General features: G+C 41.3%; 2 protein-coding genes across 2 annotated transcripts in view; both read left to right on the forward strand.

Annotated features, from left to right (window-relative positions):
• Positions 1-10,225, forward strand: part of pals1a (protein associated with LIN7 1, MAGUK p55 family member a) — a 55,199-nt gene extending 44,974 nt beyond the window's left edge. Inside the window, 3 exon segments of the mRNA XM_064953347.1 lie at positions 5,905-6,107; positions 6,255-6,365; positions 6,682-10,225. Of these exon segments, the coding sequence (XP_064809419.1) occupies positions 5,905-6,107; positions 6,255-6,365; positions 6,682-6,858 (491 nt within the window). The 3' untranslated portion in view covers positions 6,859-10,225.
• Positions 10,226-10,866: 641 nt separating this feature from the next.
• eif2s1a (eukaryotic translation initiation factor 2, subunit 1 alpha a) lies at positions 10,867-15,119 on the forward strand. Its single transcript, XM_064953348.1, has 8 exons — positions 10,867-11,016; positions 11,595-11,843; positions 11,939-12,018; positions 12,270-12,421; positions 12,646-12,752; positions 12,894-12,991; positions 13,204-13,347; positions 13,923-15,119. Exons 2-8 carry the CDS (start codon positions 11,603-11,605, stop codon positions 14,046-14,048), a joined length of 948 nt encoding a protein of 315 aa, XP_064809420.1. The 5' UTR covers positions 10,867-11,016; positions 11,595-11,602; the 3' UTR covers positions 14,049-15,119.
• Positions 15,120-21,069: the final 5,950 nt, after the last annotated feature.

Here is a 21,069-nt window from a genome sequence, read left to right on the forward strand (position 1 = left end):
TGCTGGTCATTAAAAAAATTATAAGCTAACTAATGGATGTAAACAATGTTCTTCCCCAAAAACATAGCAAAACAACAAATCTGTTTCAGTAGCTTATAGTTAGCTAGCTAACTATATAGCTAGGTGTCCTCTAAAATAACCCTAATTTATAAGACAGTTCTTGTGGTCGTACCCATCTATGTGAAGCTAGCCACAATAAGGATTAGCCACAATAGTGGACTTCAAAATAAGTTTGTCATTGTCGGTGATGCAAATGAATACAAATAGAAGAATTATGCCATAATTGAATAGATCATGCTAAATGAGGTTGGAATGTTCTATAAAATCAACAAAAGACTATTTGTTAATTTGACAAAAATCTGTTTAAATTACTCTGAATGTATTATACTTTAGAATTTCATTGGGAGTATACTTATTTCACTGTACAGCCTTACTTATGGTTTGTGGATCAGTGACACCCAGAGAACATTAGCATCGTAGCTCTTATCGTGGGACTCAAACAACTGTGAATTGAGACACATTTATTGTCAACTTATGTGTATTGAAAACTATTCCTGAGGAAAAACAATACTGCGTGGATGTTTGAGTCTGATAACTCTGAGGAGGAGTATTGAGTAGACTGATACCCCATTTCATTGCTCCCCAATCATTAGGTAAAGCTATACAGTGCAATATGAATGTCAATACACCCAATAGGCTGACTGGGGAGGTAATGTCACAGTCCCACGATAAGAGCAGCACCGCTAATATTTGCGTAAACTCTTAACAGTTGTGTTCTGTGGGTGTCACCGAGTAGACTTTTACCCCATTTCACATTTCAACCTTGTTTAACATTATCTAGTCTAAATATGGCATGATTCCATCAATTGTAACCTTCTGCATTACTTTCAAATAGGTACTTTTATTTTGAAGGCGAACTGCAAATTCCACTATTGTGCCTAATCCTTATTGTGGCTAGCTTCACAACCCGGTCCAGTCAAGCCTCACGAGCCAGATGAAGCTTGCTGGCTGCTTATAACGTTAGCTTTGGGCTGGCTAGTGTTAAGGGTTGCGTCAATCGAATCTGGTATCAGGATAAGTATGACACTGAGTCACCCAATTCTATACTATGTATTTTTTATCAGCTAAGCAATAAGTGGTAAATGCAATTTTTGTATATACGGGCTCTCTGTCACATCTCGCAGGGCAAACAGAGAGCTGACTTGTTCCTGACAAAGCTATTATAATATACTCTTGACAGAAGTAGTTCCTGCTTCCGAGCCGGCCTGTCAGAGTAGAGACTGGGCGTAGTTTAAACTCATCCAGCCTATCGTTAATTGTTGGCGCACGAGCTGGTCCCAGCCTCCTAGGCGCTTCAGCGGTCAGTCGTTGTAGTTGTGTAGAATATCTATACGCTCACACACTCAATACAGTTCTCACACCTGGCTCCTGTTATCTAACAAAAGACTGTTTGTTCTCGCAACACTACGTTCTGAATGTGCCCCCCCCCCAACTCATTACACAGTTCCTGTCTTCATGTTATTCTGTATTTTTCCATCACGAGAAAAGCCCATGGCCCTGAAACTGTTAACAATGTCTCAAGTCAGCTATGTTGCATAACACATATACCCACACAAGCCAACAGCAAATAATATTTCATCACATATGATATGGTAAGGGCTATAGTGTATAACAGAACCTCACTCTAGCTATTTATTTTCATGAACTGAAGTTCAATTGGTGAACAACAAATGACTACCTAGCTAATACTTATTCAAAAGAATTCATAAATCATTGCTCAGGATAGTAAAAATGACTGCAGTTTCTACTGGTCATTGTTTTCAGGCTGGTTGTAATGGTGCTACCTTGGTACCAAGCTACATCTAGCTAGCTACCCCAGAAGTTGCAGTCGAACAAATACTACTTTATTACCATCGCGGTATTGTAAACACATTGTTCGTGGCTGGTGGTTGCTTGTTTGCAGACGTTTTTGTACAGCTTTGACAGTGCTACTGATAGTAGTGGTGGCGCTTGGCTTTCACGTGTAAATTCACAACATTCTACAATAGAACTGCTATTTGACGTGTCAAATTAAAAGCGTATTTAACTCGTCAAATATATTTTTGGACACGCAAAGACCCAAATGGCCTTCCATAGTATGTTGTGAAGCTATTACTGTGTAACTTGGTAGGGCAACATTTGAAAAACAGCGCACTTGGTAACGTTAATGTGTACCGGTGCTCGACCAGTCACGAAAGCCAACATCACCCACGACAGAGAACGGTTGATTATCAAGAGCAATGAATTCCATTATCTTGCCGTTAATGGATTTCGCCTTTGAGTTGTCTTGCTGAAATGATCTTATTCTTTCAAATGACTACTCGACTTGTTGACTACTCGACTTGTTGACTGCTCGACTTGTTGACTGCTCGACTTGTTGACTGCTCGACTTGTTGACTGCTCGACTTGTTGACTGCTCGACTTGTTGACTGCTCGATAGGTTAGGAATGCTGTGTTGCAGTGTAGAGCAAAATTTTACATGGCGTCATTTATAAAAACCTTAGCCAAATACATTAACCCAGTTTTTCACAATTCCTGACATTTAATCCTAGTAAAAATTCCCTGTCTTAGGATCAGTTAGGATCACCGCTTTATTTTAATAATGTGAAATGTCAGAATAAGAGTGATTTATTTCAGCTTTTATTTCTTTCATCACATTCCCAGTGGGTCAGAAGTTTACATACACTCAATTAGTATTTGGTAGCATTGCCTTTAAATAGTTTATCTTGGGGCAAATGTTTCGGGTAGCCTTACACAAGCTTCCCACAATAAGTTGGGTGAATGTTGGCCCATTCCTCCAGACAGATCTGGTGTAACTGAGTCAGGTTTGTAGGCCTCCTTGCTCGCACATGCTTTTTCAGTTCTGCCCACAAATTTTCAATCGGATTTAGGTCAGGGCTTTGTGTTGTCCTTAAGCCATTTTGACGCAACTTTGGAAGTATGCTTTGGGTCATTGTCCATTTGGAAGGTCTGTAAGCAATTGTAAAAATTACTTGTGTCATGCACAAAGTAGTTGTCCTAACCGACCTGCCAAAACTATAGTTTGTTAACAAGACATTTGTGAAGTAGTTGAAAAATGAGTTTTAATGAATCCAACCTAAGTGTATGTAAACTTCTGACTTCAACTGTACATTATATAGGTACAGTGGGGCAAAACGTTTAGTCAGCCATCAATTGTGCAAGTTCTCCCACTTAAAAAGATGAGAGAGGCCTGTAATTTTCATCATAGGTGCACTTCAACTATGACAGACAAAATGAGGGGGAAAAAATCCAGAAAATCACATTGTAGGATTAATGAATTTATTTGCAAATTATGGTGGAAAATAAACTTTTGTTATTGACTTATCTCAATACTTTGTCATTACCAACAAAGGGTATATAACAGAGGTCAAACGTTTTCTGTAAGTCTTCACAAGGTTTTCACACACTGCTGGTATTTTGGCCCATTCCTCCATGCAGATCTCCTCTAGAGCAGTGATGTTTTGGGGCTGTTGCTGGGCAACACGGACTTTCAACTCCCTCCAAAGATTTTCTATGGGGTTGAGATCTGGAGACTGGCTAGGCCACTCCAGGACCTTGAAATGCTTCTTACGAAGCCACTCCTTCGTTGCCCGGGCGGTGTGTTTGGGATCATTGTCATGCTGAAAGACCCAGCCACGTTTCATCTTCAATGCCCTTGCTGATGGAAGGTTTTCACTCAAAATCTCACGATACATGGCCCCATTCATTCTTTCCTTTACACGGATCAGTCGTCCTGGTCCCTTTTCAGAAAAACAGCCCCAAAGCATGATGTTTCCACCCTCATGCTTCACAGTAGGTATGGTGTTCTTTGGATGCAACTCAGCATTCTTTGTCCTCCAAACACGGCGAGTTGAGTTTTTACCAAAAAGTTATATTTTGGTTTCATCTGACCATATGACATTCTCTGGATCATCCAAATGCTCTCTAGCAAACTTCAGACGGGCCCGGACATGTACTGGCTTAAGCAGGGGGACACGTCTGGCACTGCAGGATTTGAGTCCCTGGCGGGGTAGTGTGTTACTGATGGTAGGCTTTGTTACTTTGGTCCCAGCTCTCTACAGGTCATTCACTAGGTCCCCCCGTGTGGTTCTGGGATTTTTGCTCACCGTTCTTGTGATCATTTTGACCCCATTTTGACTGTTTGAGGTTGTGGACAGGTGTATTTTATACTGATAACAAGTTCAAACAGGTGCCATTAATACAGGTAACAAGTGGAGGACAGTGGAGCCTCTTAATGAAGAAGTTGTAGTGGTATTTATTAGAGAGGGGTAAAGAAAGATTTTGTTTGGGCGCCAGGCAGGTATTAACCATGCCGAAAGGAAAAGAGTAGAATAGAGAGAGTACCACTACCAGACCCACACACATCAGCAGAAGAGACTGCCTAGAGTGTAGCCTGTTTACCAGATAGCCAGTGGAGAGAAAAGAGAATACACACCATATAAAACCCACATCACAGCACAGGGGTAACACCAACAAGAATACCTCATACAATAATACTAATAATGGCAGAGCAATTAAACAGCAACTTCATACAAGAACGAACCCAGTCATCAACAGAGGATTTGCAATAATCTGTATTATTTTCTAGTGGATGAGTGCAGAGGGTATGAATGTGGGGGGTGTTCATCGACACAACAAAGGCCTTAAAAATGTCCACAGTCTTCTCGGCCACATGTCATTAGTACACCTCACCTCAATACAGTTCACATAACAATACACAATCTGCAAGCAACCTCCCTTTTAACTAAAATGTCCATCAAAATACTTCTGGCAGGGCAATAATAGTCCAGCTCTAATGAACTTCAGTGGGAAGTGCATTTGAAAAATAGAGAGTCTGTTGCAGGGTAAAGCACTGGAACGAGAGGGAAGAGAAAGAGAGAGAAAAAGAGAGATCTTAGCTGTGGTCTTCAGGCCTGCCGGTGTACGGTCTGACTGTCCGATGGTTTGTTGGTTTGTATGGTAAAGCTTCGCAACAATGTTGCTACTAATCCATGCGATCCATAACGGGCGCGATCACACCGATGATTGAGTTAAATACTTTATAAACTACAAACGCTGAAAAACAAACAAAACTTCTGCAGCACAGCAAACACAATCAAACTGTCGCGCCAGCCAAGAGCCCCTCCCCAAAGAGCTGAATGAGCTCTCTTTATCTCCTCCTTCCTTAGTGCTCATGCTCTCTTAAAGTGGCAGTGCACGGTGAAGGCTCCGTGCAGATTTCGCCACAAAGTTACAGGTCTGTGAGAGCCAGAAATCTTGCTTGTTTGTAGTTGACCAAATAATTATTTTCCACCATAATTTGCAAATAAATTCATTAAAAATCACACAATGTGATTTTCTGGATTTTCTTTTCTAATTTTGTCTGTCATAGTTGAAGTATACCTATGATGAAAATTACAGGCCTCATCTTTTTAAGTGGGAGAACTTGCACAATTGGTGGCTGACTAAATAGTTTTTTGCCCCACTGTATATGCACGTCAGCTTTGACATCGGTTTTGCACATCGGCGTTAAACTAGACATTGGGCCGATACCGTTTTTGGCATTTTTAGCTAATATCATCCGATTCTGATATGTTCACCAATATATTGTGCATCCCTTGTACTAGGTAGTAAAGATTCTAGATGTTTTAGGGGCATACCATCTGGTCAATGAGAATGTGTTTGTACTGTAGGGAGTAAATATTCCTCAACACATTTAGAGGGTATAGAATTTGATCATTTGTATCCATTCCAGATATGATTTTTCAGTCAATGTCTGTTGTATCCCTTCCACTCTCCTGTTCTTGTTTTGTTTTCTTTAGCAAGAAAAATGTCAATCATTTGTTATATTTTTGCTCCTTCCAGACACGACGCGGAACAGGCGTGATGTAGAGGTGAGTGGGAGAGACTACCACTTTGTCTCCCGCCAGGCCTTTGACATGGACGCCACTGCGGGGAAATTCATTGAGTCAGGAGAGTTTGAGAAGAACCTGTACGGAACCAGCACCGACTCTGTCCGCCAACTCATCAACATGGGCAAGATCTGCCTGCTCTGTCTGCACACACAGGTGAGGGGGAGAGTGATTGGTGGGAAGGAAATAATATAGAGAGTTGAGAGGGAGAGGAGGCCAGACAGAGAGGGTAAAGAAGAGGTATTATAAGAGAACATAAGTTCTGCCGTGTCTGACTGGGAGTTCTCTCCATCCCCTCTCCAGTCGTTGAAGACTCTGCGTAGCTCGGATCTAAAGCCTTACATTATCTTCATCGCTCCTCCCTCCCAAGAACGGTTGCGAGCCCTCCTGACCAAAGAGAGCAAGAACCCAAAGGTACTGAATCCTTCGAACACCACATCTGTTTCCTCCATTGTTTTGACCCCAAAGGGTCCTGTCTGTCAGTAAGATTGGTTTACTAAGTCTTGGTCAAGCTCATCCACTTGACATCTAGCAATCAATAATTATTCGAATGTATTTTCTAAAGCCCTTTTTACATCATCAGTTGTCAGTGCTTTGCAGATACCCAGCATAAAACTCCAAAGAGCAAGCAATGTAGAGGCAGAAGCACAGTGGCTAGGACAAACATCAAGCTAACCTGGGGAAACATGCTGTGTTCCTTCTCTTATCCCCAACCCTTTCTCTCCATCAGCCAGAGGAGCTGCGTGACATCATCGAGAAGGCCCGTGAGATGGAACAGAACTTTGGCCACCTGTTTGATGCAGCCATTGTGAACACAGACCAGGACAAGGCCTATCAGGAGCTGCTGAGGCTGATCAACAAACTGGACACAGAGCCACAATGGGTCCCCTCCTCCTGGCTACGCTAAGGGCCGGGGCAGTATAACACACCCACAATGCTAACCTGACTAGAGCCCTGTAAAATCTGCAATGCACAGAAAGTGAACGGAATCACAGAATCAATACATTGAAACATAATTCAACAATATGCTAACATTTATTGAACTTTGTAGGCGATCAACTAAATGTATTAATTTTCCCAAGTTTATCATAAGACATGAACAGAATGCATCAGTGATTCTTATTTCCTGCAAGTTTCTGAATGAGCAAAGATAATTCCTCGTCTGCGTGTGCAGTGCGTCTACCACTTTGTGTAGCTGTTAGCGATGATGCTAATGAACAGTCTTCTGGTAGATGGAAAGGCTTTCACAAAAACCTTCATTTAAATGTTAACTACAAGTAGCCTCTGCTGACCTGGCAGAATAATATTATTTGCATCAATCCAGTGGGTATTTGTTTTGCAAACTCTGTCATCGCATGTGAGCTACAAAAACACTGCTAAACAACGGCCTCTTGCGAGCACTGGAATTAAAGGGTAACTACACCCGAAAATGAACATTTAAAAAAAATGTTCCAAGACATCAAAAGTGGTCTCCAGATGTGGTTTGAGCATTGTTGTGGACTTAGAACATCCAATTTAGTTGTTTTCTATTTTAAGTGAAAACCTGAAAAAACAAGGGGAAATAGAAATCTGGAAAAACTAAAAGGAGAAAACGGTATTGGGGAAAAACTAAACGGAATCCTACAGATTTTTTTTTAAATGTTAAAAAATGTATAGGGCCCTACCTGACACACACACACCACTGATGATTTGGCTTGACTCAATTCTCCAACCACAGTCTCTGTGTGAGACTGGAGGTAGATCCTCAATCACCACAAGCTGAAGATGAATGAAACAGTTCCAGCTCTTATCACTATTATGCTGAACTGAACTCTTCTATTCACTTCTGAGACTGCCTGGGGAAATTAATTTGAGGTATTATTGCTCTGATAATTTGTCCTTTTTTCCTTTTTTTGTTTCCGTATTTCTCTTCACTAAATTAACTATTCACATTCCAGGTAGGAAGTATGTAAAGACGTGGCACTTGTGGTAGAAATATAATTAATGCTTCTATCCTGCTTTTGATAACTATTTATAATTGTAAATATATTGTATTTTAAATAAGTTTTCAAAGATGAGAAGAAGAACCCATAGCTTCTATGTATGACATATTATTATCCAGTCAGTGAATGTCTCTCCTAAATTACACAGATGTTGTTGTACCCATGCTCTGTCCGTGTGTGAGTTCAGGTGTGTCTGTGTTCTCTAATGTCGAACTGACATCACTCAGCCATAGTCGTGAGTGTTGGCAGTAAGGTGCCTCTGATCTCTAACATAGCAGATGGGAATGGGATTAGGCTACTACAAGTATCATCATGGATGGGATTTGTTCACCTAATGAAACTATCTGTGAGGTGATCACACCCAGGTGTCGGATTACATTATCTCAGCATCTGGGCTCTCTTTCCACTGCAGCAGCCCTGGTTTCAAGTACAATTGGAATCATTTCAAATACTTTAGCTGTGCTTGATTGAACAATAGAATAGTCCCACAAGTGCAAACCCTACCCCCATCTGGCACTCCAGGTACATGAAAGCAAAACCTGAAAGTATTTGAATTATTTCAAATGCTATTTGAACCCAGGTCAGCACTACCCTAAAGCACAGCACAATGCTGGAGGTTTATCTAACTGGTGTTTTGACATAACAATAATTAGATCTGAGAGGTGCTTAAGAGTCACTGCCTCATTCTAATCTACTTGCCTTCTACCCTTTTCAAACTATGGTGCCAATCAACACTACTGTGCTGTGGCTCTGATATTTTCTTTCCACATTGTCCTCCAGCATTGTCTTAAACTATGGTGGGTCATAACCAGGCCAGTTCTGCTCATTTTGGATCGGCACAGTACTAGAGGATAATAAACTAGCCCTAACACCACCTCTCACTTCTACCCAAGCGCTATAGGGTGTATTTATTACGTTTTGCAACAAACCATTTAAAGAACCAAATGGTACTAAATGGGGAGGGACCTACCTGAATTTGTCCAATAGACATTTTGTCGTTCCAAAGCGTTTTCCGTTTGTAATAAATGGTTTCTGTTGCTAAGTGCTTTGCAACAGATTAAACATTTTACAACAGAATCGGCGTAAATAATATACCCTTGGTCATAACTAAATACAAAACTGTCCTGTCCAGAATCACAGGATTTAAAGATTATTAGAGGTGTTTAAAAGTTTTGACACTAAACCCTCCTGGGGTAGTTTTAGTTTTATCTCAGTATTCATCATGCATAGTTCCTGTGCTACTCTGTAGGAGTGTAACCATAGTGAATGTAACCAGTACTATTCTATTCACAGAAAACACTAAAGAGTATCTGAGCACCGCTGTCTGTGGGATTATATTAAATGCATTTTCTAATTCACTGAGATTCATTATGAACGATCCATCTATGCTGTATTTTTAATCTGATGGTTTTCACCACAGGTGATATTTTAAATGTGTGACATACATCTCTGTTTTGTTTTCAGAGGTGTTATTGAAATGGGTCTGTGAAATGAACTTGAACGAACCGATAAGCCTAAATGCGGGGAAAAATAGCCTACAATTACATAAAAATTGTTTGTATGTTTGTTGTTAAATGTGGTGATGGTATGTTCATAGGTTGGAGCTCACGTGTGTGTGTGTGTGTGTGTGTGTGTGTGTGTGTGTGTGTGTGTGTGTGTGTGTGGAGGCAGGACTCACTGAAAAGCAGGCAAGTATTATCTCTAGTAGACACAATGGGGAAACGGTCTTAACAAAGATCTGTTTCACACATTATAACACCATTTTAATTTGGGTTATTATTGATGATATTGTGGTGTATAGATATTTGACATTGATATATATGTAATGTTAAAAATAGATGTATTATGTACAGAGTAATGCACTTGTAGAATGATCACTCTGCCACCCTTCCCTCCCTTCATATTGCTTCTGGAACCAGAACTGAGGTTCTGCTGGTACTGGCTCCATGATCCCCTCAATTCAAGCCTGATCCCAGATCTGTTTGTTCTACCCAACTCCTCTGACTATTTCTGTCATGTATGCCATAGTCAGAGGAGTTTGTAACAATTGGCTTTATTCATTGTCTCAGAGTTGGAGAACAGATCTAGGACCTTGTCATCCCTGTCCATATAATATTATTCATTATAATATCTCTTCAGTCTGTGCAGTACACACCTTGTGTAGATGTTGAGCTGTTTATTGGAAGTAGAGTTGTTGAATGTAAGGTTACTATATTATAAAAAAAGTTTTTATTCCTGTAGATCTGTTTTTGTAGGAATTATTCATGTGAATTAAAGACCAGATTGGTAGAAGTAGTGTTTGGTTCTTTCATTTCTTCAGCACTGTTCTCTATTGCTCCTCTAATGTTCCTCAAGGAAGGAAAGAGGGAGGCAGATGACATCAGACCAAAGATTTGAATACCCTACTCCTTGAAGTTTGCCCTTTTAATGTGTGTACTTTACTGTATTTATACTTGGGATATCACTTTGCAACAGTAAAACTTCACAAATCACTGGAGGACGTCTAACATTTTGTATTTAACCTTTATTTAACTAGGCATGTCAATTAAGAACACATTCTTTTTCACAATGACTGCCTACCCCGGCCAGCGCTGGGCCAATTGTGTGCCGCCCGCCCTATGGGACTCCCGATCACAGCCCGTTGTGATACAGCCTGGGTGTCTAGTGACGCCTCTAGCACTGAGATGCAGTGGCTTAGACTGATGCGCCACTCGGGAGCCCCTTTCTGAATCATGTTCATGCCATTTTTATTGTGTAATACTGTATGTAAGTGGTCAACTCAATGTGAAAGAGTAATCGATCTACCAGTATGTCTAGTATTTATTAACTTGCTTCAAAACACTCAGAGCGACACCTTGTGGGGGAAAAGAAAACTACTAATTTAAGTGGAAACACTATCAGAAAAAAAATGTTTTTGAAGGTTTCCAGTTCCGCTTCCGGGTCAGATCGCATGTTCACGCATGCTGATGAAATAGTTGAATTCGATCTTTGATATTGTTACTTTTTGAAATTACTACAATTTTAATGTAACAACTTAAGGATATAGTTAAATATCAAGATTTGGATATATCTGTAGCTATAAGGCGAGTACTTAACGTCTGAGTGTTATGTTCTGAATGAATGAATAACTGTTGATGAACGCATGAGACTCAGCAAAGCGGCGTTAGCTAGCTAGCATATTCATCTGGCTATCCTATCCAGCTGATCCTCTTCTATACATTATCAGTAGCTAGCTGATGGTGCTAACTAACAAATAATACCAAAAAATGTAGCTGAACTAGAAGCTAACTAACGTTAGCTAAAAAAAAACTTGTAGCTGAACTAGAGGCTAGCTAACTAACATTAACTTGCTTGCTACTGTAGCTAGCAACCTTTGTTACTATAAGGTTGCTAGCTACAGCAGCAAGCAAGTTGTCCTTATACAAGTTAACGTATGCTCATCCTTTAGTTAGCTAGCTTCTAGGCCAGGTACAAGTTCTATGATAATTTGCTGTATAACGTTAATTGTCTGCCTCTTTCAAGCATTACCGCCTGTGCCATAAAGGTCCAGACCTCAGAGTTGGCATAATGACATAGGGTAGTGGCTACAGGCAGAATGAGAATACAATAACTAGCTACTATCCTCTGCAATATATTTTATGGTATCCTCTCGTCCACACAGAGTGAAGAATGCCGTCATTCAGCTGTAGATTCTACCAGCACAGGTTTCCAGAGGTGGAAGATGTGGTGATGGTCAACGTGCGCTCCATCGCAGAGATGGGCGCCTACGTTAGCCTGTTAGAGTACAACAACATCGAAGGCATGATCCTGCTGAGCGAGTTGTCTCGCAGACGTATCCGCTCCATCAACAAACTCATCAGGATTGGACGCAACGAGTGTGTGGTCGTCATCCGAGTGGACAAGGAGAAAGGTGAGAGGAAGAGTCCTGTCTATGTGGATGTGATGGCTTGTCTTGTAGCCTGGTCCCAAGGATTGATGGTTCATTTCCCTACTCTCTCTCTTTAGGTTATATTGATCTGTCCAAGAGAAGAGTTTCGCCCGAGGAGGCAATCAAGTGTGAAGACAAATTCACCAAATCCAAAACGGTATGCTGTCTAAGTCCTCACATCTCCATGTTCATAGTGTAGTACAATGTCATCTTTTGCCTTTGGCTGAAAATGCAGAAGGGCTGGTTATGTTAACTTATAGTACTTTTAAATGTGTCAAATGATTTATATATATGTACTCAAATATTTTTGCCGGTAAACCGAGACCTGTGTGTCTTCTGTCATGAGCGACTTTGGGTCTTTGAAAAACGCAATATAAATATGTAATATTATTGATATTACTATGACAGGTGTACAGCATATTGAGGCATGTGGCTGAGGTTCTGGAGTACACTAAGGAGGAGCAGCTGGAGAGCCTGTTCACGCGCACTGCCTGGGTGTTTGATGAGAAGTACAAGAGGCCTGGATACGGAGCCTATGATGTCTTCAAACAGGCTGTGGCGTGAGTACTGACATCCTGGTCAGGGTTGGTGGAGGGGATTCTCTTGTTGAGATCCACAAAATTACTTCCATTCCTAATTTCAATGTATTGAAAATAGCGAAGTTCTGTAACTAGAAATGGAAAAAATGGTTCTAGAGCAGATCCACACCAATAGACATATTATTTAGCTATTGCACTGGACGTCCCAGGATTGAATGTGTTAATATGTCTGTTTTGGCCCACAGGGACCCAGCCATTTTAGATTGTCTGGACCTGACAGAGGAGGAGAAGGCTGTGCTCATTGACAACATCAACAGAAGACTCACACCACAGGCTGTCAAAATCAGAGCAGGTATGCACATGCTGTACAGTGCACCTAAAGCTTACCCGTCTACTTGTACATCATTTACATAGCAGTAGCTTGATGAGTTTTGATATAGTATGATAGAATAAAATATTATTCTAACATATTACTAACACGTCTCTCCCTCAGACATTGAGGTGGCCTGCTATGGCTATGAAGGCATTGATGCTGTCAAAGAAGCATTGAGGGCGGGGCTAGGCTGCTCCACAGAGGCCATGCCCATCAAGGTCAACAACAACAAACACCCCTCAACAGTCTGTTTTTCTGAACCCAGATTAGACATAGTATAGTCCTAGACTAAAAAAGCATGAATTAAAAGTGACTTCTATAGTCAAAGACTGGGCTTAATCTGTGTCCGGGAAAACGTCTGTGTATCACAACAACATAGTCCAACACATGATTTATCTCCTATAAACCTGTGTCTTCTGCTCTCTGACAGATTAATTTGATAGCGCCGCCGCGCTATGTCATGACTACCACCACGCTGGAGCGCACAGAGGGTCTCTCTGTCCTCAACCAGGCCATGGCTGCCATCAAAGAGAAGATCGAGGAGAAGAGAGGAGTCTTCAACATCCAGATGGACGTCAGTGCAATAGGATGCAACTTTATTGTCCAATTTGCAGCTGAAATATTTTTTGCTGTCTTTTGATGCTACATGAAGAGAGGGGAAATGGAAAAGACCAAGCTTGGTTGGGGTGGGGTGGTGGAGGTTTCATGGAAACTTTCTTGAAACCCCTGTCATACAGTTGTGGCCAAATATACTGTCACTCTTGTACTTTTTCATAAATAATACTCTATTTCTTCTAAAATAATTTGAAATTGAAAAAAATTGGTTGTCCACATCTTATTGGCTTTTCAACATTGCAGAACCAATTTAATTGCAAACTTAATTTTACAATTTGAAATTGAGAATATAAAAACAAATGGCATGGGCAAAATTGTCACCCCGGAGATAGTACTTGTTTTCAATTTCAACTTGTTTGAAAATAAATGGCGAATTATTTAAGAAAACTGCAAGTGACGATATATGTAATAAATACATTGGAAATCTTACCAGAGATACCACATTAAAACAGCATTAAAACGACAAGAAGGTTCAGGACATAGCGCATTTAATGTCAATTTGTTTGTCTTCCTGTGTGTTGTCTTCCCCTCCAGGCGAAGGTTGTGACAGACACCGATGAGACAGAGCTGGCACGCCAGCTGGAGCGACTGGAGAGAGAGAACGCTGAGGTGGACGGAGATGATGAGGATGGAGAGATGGAGGCCAAGGCAGAGGACTAAACTAGAAAAACAGACGGATTGGATACAACGACAAGACCAATTATACACAGTCCAGGGCCAGTATTAGTAAAGCATCTCTGAGTAGGAGTGCTGATCTAGGATCAGGTCCTCCATGTCAATGTTATTCATAATGATCTTAAAAGGCTAAACTGATCCTAGATCACCAATCCTACTTTGAGGTGTTTCATGAATACAGGCCCCAACAAACTTTAATTTCAAATCAAATCGTGCATTCTAGAACGTCTCTCCAACTGAACACGAGCCTCTGTTGGTCAGTACCAGGGACCCTCAGGAAGACTGAACCAGAGAGACGACTACAGGTGCTAACTATCATACTGCCAAACACAGAGCTGGGAAATGCCCCTGGCATTCTCTCAATGGACAAAATAAACACATTCATATTATCACTGAACCCTAGCTGTTTGAATTGCGTCTCTAAGGTGAACAGTGTGGTCGGTTGGGTTAGGTTTAGCCTGCTTGTTCAATCTGTTTGTGCTGTAGCCAACTCCTCTGTGTGGAAGTGAGGATACAATTGAGAATAGGACCAGGTTTGGTGGGGTGGTCGTCTCGTGTAGACTGACTATGTAAACATAAACATCTGATCAAATGACTCCAGATTTTTGCTCTGGGTTAACTGAGATTAGTGGGGTGGTGACTTGGTCCCACACTTAGTGATCTGTAGCCAAGTCTTTGTTACACATACAGGATGAGACCAAGGTAGAGTGAGTAGAGGTTCACTTGAAGATAGATTCTGGGAATATCATTTGTCATTAGATATGCATATCAAGCAAATAAGGACATTTTTTTAGGATTGAGGCGTTTTGAAAGTGGCCTTATCTTTCTCCCCCAACTCCATGTAAGGACAATGGTTTTCTGGTCTTTTTCCACCTCACTCTTTTTCAAGTGAAATGTTGGAGAGAAAAGGAGAAGTATACTGCTCATCCTGGACTTGCATGGATCTTATAAGGGTACATTTATAAGGCTATTTTAGGAGTTTACTCTGGGTTCATTTCTATGTTTACAGGGCTACATTCTTCACATAACATTAAACAAATTATTATTTTTGTTGAATATTTTAAAATTAATTTGTGTTGTCTGGTTAGAAGTGATTGAAAGTGACATCCACCTAAATGTGAAATGCATTTGTAGTTTGTCTGCACTTTCTTGTTAGCAATTGGTGGTAGTTGCCGTGTTCACGTCGTGTCGGGAACTTGCTTACTCGTAGAAAGATGACACTCGAGTTTCCCACATGGAAAGTATCAGAATCAACCAATAGGAAGCTCTATGCAAATAACCTAAGTTTATCTGAAAGGTCCCAAATTTCTGATAATGCCGCATTCACGTCATGTCTGTCCATGTGAGGATACAGCAATAAGCAGACTGTCTGCCTTCCTGCCTTTGGGACAACAACTCCCATTGTTAGTGCATAGACAAGACCATCTCGTCATTATAGTATCTCTGTTTAGGCTAAGCTAGCCACGCATCTGTAGCAAAACTGCTATTGAAGGTTTTAAATGTTTAATTGACAAACTAAAGCCAAATGAATTAACAGTAGCGACAACATTGCTAGCTAGTAAGCACCCTCTTGGAGGCGGTAAACTGGAGCTTCGTGGACCTTCAATCAATTGTATATTTCTCTCCCCTTCCTATACGCCTAGATCTCTGGTGGCGCCCAACCCAATACCTCAACATGTCGGGCATCCCGGGAGCAGTGTGGGGAAGCTATAGGAGGACGAGCTCATTGTGATGAGTGGAATATAATACATTGAAACCACTTTTCTCGCCTTTCCATTGATTCCATTCCAGCCATTACAATGAGTCCATCCTATTGCTCCTCCCACCAACCTCTGCCTGGGAGGCATTCCCAGTCAAATACCTCAACGTGGCAGCCATCATGCTGGGAGGCCTGCTGACGTTCCCAACCCAATGGTTGTGTTTCCCTGCTCAGGCGTTGCATGCATCAACCAATGGTTGCGTGCCACGTCATCAAGTAGCCATTATTTACTATTCTACACCTCGGGTTAACCCACAATATAAGAGATTCTTCCAAATTGGACTATTCCAGGCATTTGTATATATAAATTCCACTTGTACTTAATCAAAAGCCTTTTCAAAGTCAGCTATGAAAATCAGAACAGGTTTCCCAGATTTTTCACTGTTCTATTGTTTCCAGTACTTGTCTTATATTATCTCCAATGTATCGTCCATGAAAAACACTTGTCTGATTACAATGAATGATATATGACAATAGCTTTTTAAATCTATGCGCAATGCATTTTGCTAGAATTTTTGCATTACAACACTGAAGTGGGGTCTCCAAAAAAATGTATGGACTCCTTATATTTACCACTTGTGTCCTGTTTCTTGTTGAGTATCTGATAATCTATGATTTATGTAGGAGTGGTTAAAACATGCTAATAACGGTCCTCTGAGTACATCAAAAATGTTTAATACAGGGCGTTCTGAAAGCATTCGTACCTCTTGACTTTTGTTACATTACCACCTTATTCTAAAATGGATGACATTATTTACAATCCAAATCATGTCCAATCAATAGAATGTACCACAGGTGGACTCCAATCCAGTTTTAGAAACATCTTAAGGATGATAAATTGTAACAGGATGCACCTGAACTCAATATCGAGTCTCACAGCGAAGGGTCTGGATACTTATGTAAATGTGTGTTGTTTTTTAATATATTTTCACACATTTCTAAAAACATGTTTTTTGCTAGGTCATTATGGGTTATTGTGTGTAGATTGAGGTACAAAAATGATTTAATCCATTTTAGTACAAGGCTGTAACGTAACAAAATGTGGAAAAAGTCTAGGTATCTGAATACTTTCTGAATGCACTGTATACCTCAATTTCAGCTTTACATGAGTCTTTCGGTACAGCTGTTACTTTTACATTATTCATAGAAAAAAAATCCTTACAATTAACTTCGGTAAGTGGAGATGGACACAAACAAAAGCATATGCTTAAAGTACTTTGCTTCCTCTTTCAAAATATTGTTTGGTGTATCATGGGGTGACTCACATTTTGGTAGCATTTCTATGTTGAAGATTAAAAAATAATTTGGTGCATTTCTACCAATATTCCATCCAGGTAACTTTATTTTTATATTTTACACTCTTTCTTGAATATGTTCTTTTTGTTTTTCCTCTAACTTATTCTGTGCCTCTATGGTACAGTTTTTATTGCTAACTATCTGTACTGTTAGTCTCTCTATTTCCTTTGTTAATATGAACTCTTTGGACCTAAATTGCTTTTTTTTTTATAGATGAGTACTGATTGCACGGCCTCTAAATGCACAGTTAAGTGTCCCATACAATTACGGGATCTGCTACACCTATTTGATGATGGAAAAGTCCATTATAATTTCTCCTGTCATGTGAAAATTCTGTAAGAGTAATGTATATGCCAATTATTTGAGGGTCCGACCGCATTCTGTCCTCTATCAACACTTTTTAACTTTTGGGGCCATCGAGAATGACATAAGAAAGTAGACAAGGTGACGAGCTTGAGTGAGCCTCCACCATGTATATCTCACCAGGTCAGGGTATTTAAGGCTCCATATTTCCACTAGTTCCAACATATCCATGATAATCGGGACTTCCTTAAGAGCATGAGGCTGATTGGTTGTAGTGGGATTTCCTTAAGAGCATGAGGCTGATGGGTTGGAGTGGGATTTCCTTAAGAGCATGAGGCTGATAGGTTGGAGTGGGATTTCCTTAAGAGCATGAGGCTGTTAGGTTGTAGTGGGATTTCCTTAAGAGCACGAGGCTGTTAGGTTGTAGTGGGATTTCCTTAAGAGCATGAGGCTGATAGGTTGTAGTGGGATTTCCTTAAGAGCATGAGGCTGATAGGTTGTAGTGGGATTTCCTTAAGAGCATGAGGCTGATAGGTTGTAGTGGGATTTCCTTAAGAGCATGAGGCTGATAGGTTGTAGTGGGATTTCCTTAAGAGCATGAGGCTGATGGGTTGTAGTGGGATTTCCTTAAGAGCATGAGGCTGATGGGTTGGAGTGGGATTTCCTTAAGAGCATGAGGCTGATGGGTTGTAGTGGGATTTCCTTAAGAGCATGAGGCTGTTAGGTTGTAGTGGGATTTCCTTAAGAGCATGAGGCTGATGGGTTGTAGTGTGATTTCCTTAAGAGCATGAGGCTGATGGGTTGTAGTGGGATTTTCTTTAGGGTCCATTGACTTTAAAGAAAATATAACCATATAATCTCCCACCATAATAATAGAGTATTGTATTGCTTGTAGGTTTGATAAATTATCATATATTTTTAAAGTGTGGATCATCATTATCTGGACAGAATAGATTAAAATAGCCAAATCTATTTATGGTCCAATGAGATATTTAAAAGAATCCATCTACCTTGATGATCTGTTTGGACAATTTGCACATTCAGATCAAAAGTATTGTTAATTAATATCGTCACACCTTTTTAAATTTCTTTGCCCATGGGAGAAATATATCCTCCCAACATTTTTCATCTTCCCACATACGCTAAAGACTTGTTGGCTGCTTTTCCTTCACTCTGTGGTCCAACTCATCCCAAACTATCTCAATTGTGTTGAGGTCAGGTGATTGTGGAGGGCAGGTAATTGTCCTGTTGAAAAACAAATGATAGCCCCACTAAGCGCAAACCAGATGGGATGGCGTATCAGGGTTTCTGAAACCCCAGAATATTTGGAAGGTAGAAGTAAGATACAGTGGCGACTGGTCATTTAACAGAATAAGACTCCAGACCACACAATGTGTAGCCTCGTAGCTAGCAGACTGACAACTGCTGCGCTGTCCATTCAGAATCCGCTTAGTGAAACAGATTGTAATCTCGCAAGACTTCCGAATGATTGTACGAGGTTCAACACTGTGCGGGAGAATTATGAAATCCGCTGTTGAATTTCTCAACACCGTCTCCACACATATGCCCAGGCCGTGAGCAGAGCAACAAGCCCAACCCCCACTATTACACCAACCCAAGCTCCATCCTGCAGCCTAAGAGCCATGCACCAGGTACACAGCATGCTCTACTCACACCTAATGGTCTGACCCTTAACCACACAAATAACAAGATATTATGGAACATAGAGTTTGTACTATCTGATCCTGGGATACACCAAAGAAATTGGAAATACAATAAACACGGTATAAAGGAAACGGATCCACTGGTTGCCCACTAGGTTACAGACAGCTGGTAGTCCCACCCACCAAACTACCAGGTGTGAAAGAGGGAAGCGTCTCTGGGGGTATGCTCATTTGGAATAGAGCAGACCTAACCCACTATTAAATTAACCAAAACAGGAACATTTTACATCTGACTAGAAATGAATAAGGAACTTATCTCAACAGAAAACAATGTCCTCCTGTGTACTACCTATATCCCCCCACTAGAATCCCCATACTTTAATGAAGACAGATTTTTCATCCTAGAGGGTGAGATCAGTCATTTCCAGACTAGGTTGTACTAGTCCATGACGACCTAAACACCAGAACTGGACAAGAACCTGACACACTCAGCACACGGGTCCAAACACACAACTGGAGGTGACAGCATTTCCTCCCCAACATGCCCGCTAGACACAACTACGACAAAACAACCAACAAAAACGAGTCACAACTCCTGCATTTCTGTCACACACTGGATCTGTACATAGTCAATGGTAGGCTTCAAGATGACTCCTACAGGGGGTACCGGTACAGAGTCAATCTGCGGGGGCACCGGTAATTCGAGGTAATTGAGGTAATATGTACATATAGGTAGAGTTATTAAAGTGACTATGCATAGATAATTAACAGAGTAGCGGCAGTGTAAAATAGTTGGGTGGGGGGCAATGCAAATAGTCTGGGTAGCCATTTGATTAGATGTTCAGGAGTCTCATGGCTTTGGGGTAGAAGCTGTTTAGAGGACTCTTGGACCTAGACTTGATGCTCCGGTACCTCTTGCTGTGTGCAAGCAGAGAGAACAGTCTATGACTAAGGTGGCTGGAGTCTTTGACAATTTTTAGGGCATTCCTCTGACACCGGGTGGTATAGAGGTCCTGGATTGCAGGAAGCAAGGCCCCACACACTACCCTCTGTTGTGCCTTGCGGTCGGAGGCCGAGCAGTTGCCATACCAGGCAGTGATGCAACCAGTCAGGATGCTCTCGATGGTGCAGCCGTAGAACCTTTTGAGGATCTGAGGACCCATGCCAAATCTTTTCAGTCTCCTGAGGGGGAATAGGTTTTGTCGTGCGCTCATCACAACTGTCTTGGTGTGCTTGGACCATGTTTGTTGGTGATGTGGACACCAAGGAACTTGAAGCTCTCAACCTGCTTCACTACAGCCTCGTCGATGAGAATGGGGGCATGTTCCGTCCTCATTTTTCTGTAGTCCACAATCATCTCCTTGTCTTGATCATGTTGAGGGAGAGGTTGTTGTCCTGGCACCACACGGCCAGGTCTCATGCCTCCTCCCTATAGGTTGTCTCTTTGTTGTCGGTGATCAGGCTTACAGCTGTTGTCATCGGCAAACTTAATGACGCTGTTGAAGTTGTGCCTGGCCATACAGTCATGAGTGAACAGGGTGTACAGGAGGGGTCTGAGCACACACCTCTGAGGGGCCCCCATGTTAAGGATCAGCATGGCGGATGTGTTGCCTACCGTTACCACCTGGGGCTGCCCATCAGGAAGTCCAGGATCCTTAGCTTAGTGAAGTGCTTTGAGGGCACTATGGTGTTGAACGCTGAGCTGTCGTCAATGAATAGAATTCTCACATAGATGTTACTTTTGTCCAGGTTGGAAAGGGCAGTGTGGAGTGCAATAGAGATTGCATCATCTGTGGATCTGTTGGGGTGATATGCAAATTGGAGTGGGTCTAGGGTTTCTGGGATAATGGTGTTGATGTGAGCCATGACCAGCCTTTCAAAGCACTACCTAGCTACAGAAGTGAGTGCTACGGGTTGGTAGTCATTTAGGCAGGTTACCTTAGTGTTCTTGGGCACAAGGACTATGGTGGTCTGCTTGAAACAT

The sequence above is a fragment of the Oncorhynchus masou genome, chromosome 32 (genome assembly GCF_036934945.1).
Source record: "Oncorhynchus masou masou isolate Uvic2021 chromosome 32, UVic_Omas_1.1, whole genome shotgun sequence".
Lineage (NCBI taxonomy): Eukaryota > Metazoa > Chordata > Actinopteri > Salmoniformes > Salmonidae > Oncorhynchus > Oncorhynchus masou.

Coding starts and splice junctions, on each gene's coding strand:
- eif2s1a (XM_064953348.1), top strand. CDS start 11,603: ATGCCGTCATTCAGCTGTAGATTCTACCAGCACAGGTTTCCAGAGGTG. Junction 11,844..11,938: donor CCGAGTGGACAAGGAGAAAG/GTGAGAGGAAGA, acceptor CTCTCTCTTTAG/GTTATATTGATCTGTCCAAG. Junction 12,422..12,645: donor GTCTTCAAACAGGCTGTGGC/GTGAGTACTGAC, acceptor TTTGGCCCACAG/GGACCCAGCCATTTTAGATT.